This window comes from Bufo bufo, chromosome 6, assembly GCF_905171765.1.
Source record: "Bufo bufo chromosome 6, aBufBuf1.1, whole genome shotgun sequence".
Lineage (NCBI taxonomy): Eukaryota > Metazoa > Chordata > Amphibia > Anura > Bufonidae > Bufo > Bufo bufo.
The window spans coordinates 124,487,675-124,495,972 of record NC_053394.1 but is presented as its reverse complement, the minus strand read 5'-3'; the positions used below and the strand labels follow the sequence as shown (position 1 = coordinate 124,495,972).

General features: G+C 44.3%; 1 protein-coding gene across 3 annotated transcripts in view; it reads right to left on the bottom strand.

Moving 5' to 3' along the window:
- Positions 1 to 309: 309 nt before the first annotated feature.
- LOC121005266 overlaps positions 310 to 8,298 on the bottom strand; it is a 179,414-nt gene continuing 171,425 nt past the window's right edge. For all 3 annotated transcript variants that reach the window (XM_040437895.1, XM_040437898.1, XM_040437896.1), the window contains one exon: positions 310 to 889. In XM_040437895.1, coding sequence (XP_040293829.1) covers positions 649 to 889 — 241 coding nt within the window. In that variant the 3' untranslated portion in view covers positions 310 to 648. The remainder of the gene's footprint in view (positions 890 to 8,298) is intronic.

Below are 8,298 nucleotides of genomic sequence, written 5' to 3'. Positions count from 1 at the left end.
AAAATTTGCACCTGTTCTGTGCTTTTGACTCGCAGTGGTTTATGCTTACAATTGCTCTCAATGTTGCTGCAGGAACCCCATATTCAATCATCTGGTAGTATCTTGCTGCTGTGTGAGCAGGTATTATTTGAATGTATCTGTACGGTAGGCCCCCAAAATAATATTATATATATATATATATATTATAAGTAAAGGAATATTATGCTACAAATTGCTCCTTTGCAACATTCCCCATATTAACCTCTGCATTGTCTGAATATTTCAATGTCTGTTAGCAAAATAATAACAAGAAGCAATGATAAAAGCAGGAAGTGTCTTAGGCTATCAAATGCACAGTATGCCTCTAGAAGTTCTAGAAGTAGTCCTAGAAGTTATGTGGTCATCTTGGATGAGTATGGAAATAGGAGGAGCTGAAGCTGAAAAGATGAAAGGGAGGTCACCATGTAACTGCTCGTTCCCCAGTTCCTGTGAAATGATAACTGTCAAAGTCATTAAATGACAAATGTCTTTTTTAAATTTGCCATTACTACATCTTGGGGACTTAGCGCTCCATGAAGAACCTTTTTAATCTTGAGCTTGTATGTCTAAAGATGATCTTCTCTAACACATCTTTTTTCTAAGATAAATAACCCATTTTTTTGATTATGCCTACAAAATGATGCCTCTATGTTTTCTAGCTTTGGTGCAGACGGTTCGCGTGTTTTCATATGTGTCATAGAGCACTGGTATATTGATTTCCATTCCAGATTCCAGTTCATTAACAACACTTTTCCATACGTAATCCATGGTCGAATCAGTATTGTGAGAATTGGGGGTAATATCTTCATAGGTTTCCCCTTCATTTTGTGCATGGTCCGAGAACTTTGAACATGTTTTCTCATCTGTCCACCTGAAATGATAATGACAGGCTTATACAGTATATATAGGAGTGCCTCAATTATATAAAACAATAAAAAAAAAAAACTATATTGCTCAAAAATATTGGGACATATTTATTAAGACTGGCGTTTTAGATGCAGGTCTTAATAAATCCCTGCATTGGTGGTGGATCCACAGTAGCTATGTAGCGGCGCGAGCCTCTACATAACTTCGGCGGATCCACCACCACTTCTAATTGTAAGACAGCTTCATAGCTGTCTTACATTTAGACCATTTTCTACACCTAAAACAGACATAGAAAATGGTAAATGAGACAGCCCGTCCCCTTCCCCGCCCACACCACTACCACTTTTGTAGACCTGGCGTGAGCGGGGAAAAGTCGCAGATGACGGCGCAAAGGACCTTTGTGCCACAATCTGCACCAGAATTACGCCTAATATAGGCATATTTCTGTTTCATAAATGACCCCCATTATACCAATTATAGATCTGTCATGTCTTTTAAACTGTCCTGTTATTTGAAGACTGCATAGCACTGAGTCCATGATGCTGAGTTGAGGGATATGTAAATTGTATTCTGTATTGTCATGCAAAAAGCTGATAACCCTACAGACCCAGCTAGTTTTCACCTGTAAAGGTGGATTTACACAGCCCAAATAAAACAGCCCATATGTATCCTGCTTACTCTTGATCCCGATAATCTGCCCATCTAAAGGTGCCGCAGATCACCCGATGAACAAGTGAAACGCTCTACTCCAGCAGGTGTGTATAAGGGACTGTTATTTATGTGAAAAATATTTTGAGGTTTTCTAACTTTTTTTTAAAAAACATGTTTTGTTCCTTATTGTATTTTTTGCTTTACTTTGCAATATTCTACCTTGTGTATAGTATAAGGGGTTTTCTGGGAGAAAAATATTGATGACATTCTCAGAATAGAAATAAAAAGGAAGGCTCCAGCACCAAGCGTGGACGTACGAAAATCCCAATCTTTATTCAGCAATATTCCATAAATGTACAGCAATCAGTGGCACCAGCTCCCGCTTAATCCCAGGAAATCAACGCGTTTCGAACAGTGGTGTTCTTACTCATGATCAGAGATCATGAGTAAGAACACCAATGTTCGAAACGCGTTGATTAAGCGGGAGCTGGTCCCACTGATTGCTGTACATTTATGGAATATTGCTGAATAAAGATTGGGATTTTCGTACGTCCACGCTTGGTGCTGGAGCCTTCCTTTTTATTTGAATTCACTACACGGACTGACTTGGGTCCGCCCCGTGCACCGCTATATTGGACATCGGAGGTGAGCTGGCTATCTTTCTTTTTCTTATTCTCAGAATAGGTCATCAATATCTGATCCCTTGAGCAGTGGTATACATAGAGAAGTAAGGGCCCCATAGCAAGAATCAAACCAGGCCCCCCACACAGGACAGAAGGGCTTCCGCCTAAATTCTTTTTCAATGACCCTTGGGCCATTTTTCCATTGCCTCACTTGCTAAAAGTTGTTCCTTTAGAACAGGGATGGCCAACCTGCGGGTCTCCAGCTGTTGTACAACTACAGTTCCCAGCATCCCCTACTGTAGGCTTATAGCTGTAGGCAGTCTGGGCATGTTGGGAGTTGTAGTTTTGCAACAGCTGGAGAGTCTCAGGTTGGCCATCCCTGCTTTAGAGGGTAGAGTCCTAACCAATTTTTCACCTCCAGAAGAGGAGATAATCCTAACTAAGACTAGGCCTCCTCTGGCCCTGGGCCCCAAATAGCAGTCGCATGGTCTGCCGCTATGGTAGTTACGCCCCTGCCATGGAGTTCTGACATCAAGCACTGCAGTACCCCAGAGCAGGTGGTACCGGCAAATGGTATGTTATTTAATGTTATGTAATGTTATGCCATTTATTGAAGGCGTTGCCATCGTTAACAGTCCTGATGCCGCCCTTTGCAGGAGGTTGGGTCGGCATTCAAGATGCATCCCCAGATCAGTTGACCAGTTTTAGGGGATAGTTCAGAAAGAAAGGAAGCAATGCCTTGTACTCCTTCTTCTCAGGCCCAAAAAAGCTTCAGAGACTAAGGCTAGTTTCACACATGGGGTGGAGCTATCCGGCAGGCTGTTCAGACAGATGAAGAGTCTACCAGAGTTCTCCAGATCCACCCTAGATGGACATTTATGCTGGAATCTGGGCAGACAAAAAACTGTTGCACACAGCAATAGTGTCTGGCCAAATTCCTACATAAATACCAGGGAGTGGCCAAATTCCTGCCGGATCCCATTATGGTCAATGAGGTGCAGTGGGCACATGGCACTAACCATCTATGCCAAATTTGAAGAACTGCCTGCCAGATTGCTCTGCTGCACATGTGAAAGAAGACTTACAGATCTGTGCAAGATCAACAGAAAGAGAGAGGAATAGGATAACTTAAAATCTGTATGACCAAAAATAAGAGTCAGAAAAGTAACCTGCAGCTACCACCATTCAGACTTTGCTGTTTTGAGGTACACTGTTAAGACATTCAGCATACCTGGACATTTTCTGGCCAGACTTGCCTTCAAAACCCTGTATCTTGCAGTTAACATTACAGTCATGATTGCCAAGGTACTGTTGGCAGCCATAGATTCTACTGAGAGAGACTTTAGCAAGATAGTGTACAGAGAAGGCCATAACTCTTATCCTTGCTTAAATCCATACACCGCTATCTGGGAGAAAGTTACGCTATGTACAATTGGAATTGTGACTGCTACAGTTGGATGCACTACAACTACCATGTTGTACTACAGTTAAGAGAAATGTTTATTTTTCCATATCTGGCCAGGCTTCCTGACTCCTACACCATAAGCTGGCTTTTGCACTCTACACACCCTGCCTTGCACCCATCCAAACACTTTACATCAAGTGCACCCCAGCTTACCATAAAGCAAGTGCCCCAGAATCAGGGTGTTACCTGAGGGAAGAAAAGGTGGCCCCTTCTTTCACAGCATGGCCCTAGGGAGCAATGGTGTGGGAACAGCCATCGCAATTGACTGACAGCCAGAGCCCCTACCTCTCCCATCCTCCTCTCTGGCTCCTCCGGGATCGCTGCAGCACCAACACTGATAAGCCATTTGAAGAGGCTGCGGCCTATTCACAGCATACCAAGCACAGCAACCTTCATTGTATAGTGGCTGTGCTCGGAATTGCAGCCCAGGCACATTAATCTAAGGACTCATGCACACGAACTTATTTTCTTTCCGTGTCCGCTCCGTTTTTTTTGCGGACCGTGTGCGGAACCATTAATTTCAACAGGTCTGGAAAAGAAAGGAAGGTACTCCATATGCATTCAATTTCCGTATGTCCGCATTTCCGTTCCGCAAATAAAATAGGACAAGGATAGTACTGTTCTATTAGAGGCCACCTGTTCTGTTCCTCAAAATACGGATTGCACACGGACGTCATCCATATTTTTTGCGGATCCGTTTTTTGCAGACAGCAAAATACATAAGGTCGTGTGCATGAGCCCTAAATGGGGCTGAGCTGTGCTTAGGCCATGAGACTGATGAATGTGATGTCACTGGCTTAGATGCAGGCCGCATCACTCTGGTGAAAGCTGATCAATAGCGTATCAGGAGATGGACCCCCACAGATCAGATATTGATGACCTATCTTGAGTATAGGCTATCAGTATTAATCTCCCTGAGAACCATTTTAGAGAAGCATGCAAAGTTTGTTTTTTGCTTTTTGTGCCTCCCGTTTGCACGGTACATGAGGTCTAAAGTAGTGCAGACAATCATTGTACTGGCCACTTAATTGCAGAAATATACAGTACAGACCAAAAGTTTGGACACACCTTCTCATTCAAAGAGTTTTCTTTATTTTCATGACTATGAAGGCATCAAAACTATGAATTAACACATGTGGAATTATATACATAACAAACAAGTGTGAAACAACTGAAAATATGTCATATTCTAGGTTCTTCAAAGTAGCCACCTTTTGCCTTGATTACTGCTTTGCACACTCTTGGCATTCTCTTGATGAGCTTCAAGAGGTAGTCCCCTGAAATGGTCTTCCAACAGTCTTGAAGGAGTTCCCAGAGATGCTTAGCACTTGTTGGCCCTTTTGCCTTCACTCTGCGGTCCAGCTCACCCCAAACCATCTCGATTGGGTTCAGGTCCGGTGACTGTGGCGGCCAGGTAATCTGGCGCAGCACCCCATCACTCTCCTTCATGGTCAAATAGCCCTTACTTTCAACGTTTTCCCAATTTTTCGGCTGACTGACTGACCTTCATTTCTTAAAGTAATGATGCCCACTTGTTTTTCTTTACTTAGCTGCTTTTTTCTTGCCATAATACAAATTCTAACAGTCTATTCAGTAGGACTATCAGCTGTGTATCCACCTGACTTCTCCTCAATGCAACTGATGGTCCCAACCCCATTTATAAGGAAAGAAATCCCACTTATTAAACCTGACAGGGCACACCTGTGAAGTGAAAACCATTTCAGGGGACTACCTCTTGAAGCTCATCAAGAGAATGCCAAGAGTGTGCAAAGCAGTAATCAAAGCAAAAGGTGGCTACTTAGAAGAACCTAGAATATGACATATTTTCAGTTGTTTCACACTTTATTTATGTATATAATTCCACATGTGTGGATGCCATAGTTTTGATGCCTTCAGTGTGAATCTACAATTTTCATAGTCATGAAAATAAAGAAAACTCTTTGAATGAGAAGGTGTGTCCAAATTTTTGGTCTGTACTGTATGTGGGTCCAGTAGTTTACAAACCTGAACAAAGAAAAAAAATATTCCAGGAATGTGTTTTTAAGTATACAGGCGGTTACTAAAGCAACCAAAAGCATACAAAAGCAACTAGAAATACAACCAGAAATACAACCAGAAATGCAACTAGAAAGACACACTAGGCAACACGAAATAATAAAATAAAACAGATGGTCTTTGCCCTTTCAAGAAATGGGCATAGATCAAGTCATAGGAAATTATTATGCTCTAGAGCAGGGGTGGGGAACCTCCGGCCCGAGGGCCGTATGCGGCCCACGGTATCATTTCAAGTGGCCCCCGGCCCCCTGCCAGAACATAATGTGAAAATGCTTATGACCCCTTCCATTATGGAAGCGGTCATTAGCATACGGGAGGCACAGGAAGGTGAGAACAGCACTGCACTGGCTGTCCTCACCTTCCCTGGTCTTCTTTCAGCCCCACACTGTGTCCTGACACATCCAGCGTCAGGACGCAGTGCACGTAGACGTGCACTATGACCTGACGCTGTGCGGTGTGAGGTGACAATATAGTGCGGCAGGAAGAAGAACAGGGAGGGTAAGTGAATCTGCCAAGAGGCAGCGCCGTACGGAGCTGGAGAGGTAAGTTTATTTGTTTATCTTAAATACAGTATCTGATCTGATGTCTGATTGGGGCTGATCTGAGGCTAAAGGAGGGTGGGGAGGGTCTGATGGGGGTCTGATCTGAGGCTTGGGAGGGTCTGATCTGAGGCTGGGGGTGTCTGATCTGAGGCTGGGGTTTGATAGGGGTCTGATCTGAGACTAGGGTGGCTGATCTGAGGCTGGGGAGGGTCTGATGGGGGCTGATCTGAGGCTAGGGAGGGTATTATGAAGGTCTGATCTGAGGCTGGGGGGTCTTATAGGGGCTGATCTGACCCTGGGGGGTCTGATGGGGGCTGATCTGAGGCTGGGCGTCTGATCCGGGTCTGGTCTGAGGCTGGGGGTCTGATGGGAGTCTGATCTGAAGCTAGGAAGGGTCTGATTGGGGTCTAATCTGAGGCTTAGAGGTCTGATGGGAGTCTGATCTGAGGCTGATGTAGGCCTGGGGGGGTCTGATAGGAGGCTGATTTCAGGCTGATGGAGGTGGGGGCAGATATTTTGCTGAGAAAGGGACAAAGGCAGGGACAGTTGCGAAGAAAGAGGCAGGGAGAGTGAAAGCTGGGTGAACCCCTCTCTGGACCCCCTGGGTTTAGCTTCCTGCCATTAATGTCAAATAAGTAACATTCTGAACTTAAAAATTAGACTGCTATGTGTGGTCAATATGGCGCCTGTATTGTATGTAATATACTGTATATATATAGTGCAGGCGCTATTTTGTGCTGCAAAAATACAGCCCTCTAGAATATTTTAATTGAAGTGCAATTTCTGTAACTTATCCCTAAGTCAATTATATGTTTGACCAAATACAGCAGTAAAAAATTTTTATTGAGAATTTTGTATGGCCCCCGAATGATGTTACAAATATCCAAATGGCCCTTGGCAGCAAAATGGTTCCCCACCGCTGCTCTAGAGTATCCACTTATCATTCACTGACCAAAGGAATGTTGTGAAGGAAATAGTAAAATTACATCTTTATTAAAACTTGATTAAAATGTGAACAGGAGGGAAAACTCTACCTAATATAAGACCTCCCAATTGACAAACATATATCCACACCAATGCAGGCGACAGATAACACAGCACTAGCTGGTCTAAGGCAGATGCGCAAGACACAGCCTGCCATGTCGCTCAGGTGTGAACACAAGTCAATTTGGGAAACCACGTAAGTGGAATCAACTACAAACGTGTGTTGATCCACGAATACATCCACAGCAGTAAGACACTGGGCAGTAAACACTGCTCTATGATCCTGAGCAGTAATAAACCACCCCTATACATACAGGGCAGGTGTATTTACCGTGGTGTAAGTGGCAATAAATGCCACTAAATTACTTGCCCTATAAATATTTAAACCCTTGATAAACATCTGCCCATGCTAAGCAGTTGCGACTTGTGAATCAACGCACATGCCCACTGTGACGTGTGATGCAGGTGCTGTCATCCACTGCCGCATGAGCACAAATCAAAGGAGGTATTTGCTAGGCAGCCCCATGACACTTGTGACGCCTGGATATGAGCGAACTGTTTGATAGACACCTGCCCACACTCAAAGGGCTGAAGATACAGACCACTACTGCGGTGTGAACACGAATCAAACAGACTAAACCTGACTGTGTGTATCATAAGTTTGTCCCCACTAACAGCTCTACGCGTTTCGCCATTTTGGGCTCATCAGGAGCAGATTAGATGTGGGGATGGACAAACAACAAGAAAGCCGCCAGCCTCCGTCCAGAGGCAGCAGCAACAGCGCTAGAATGGCCGTACTCGGCCGCAAGGACGCGCAGCTGATAAAGAGGAGGCCTCTCCCCTTAGCTGGATCGAGCCCCTGGAGTGGCCAATGGAGGGGAAAGGGGTGTGGCTAAGCTGCAGTTGAACCCCGCCCATCCCGTCCGCCCCCTCCTTGGAGCGATCAGGTGTGAGGTGTCAAAACACTCGTACTTAAGGACCGAGGGACCAAACGGCGGTGTATATATACATAACAAGAATGCATCTTGTAGCATCAAGGTACCAAAGTGACAGGGATTAGTTAATTACATGTTTTCAATATGAATAAATCTGA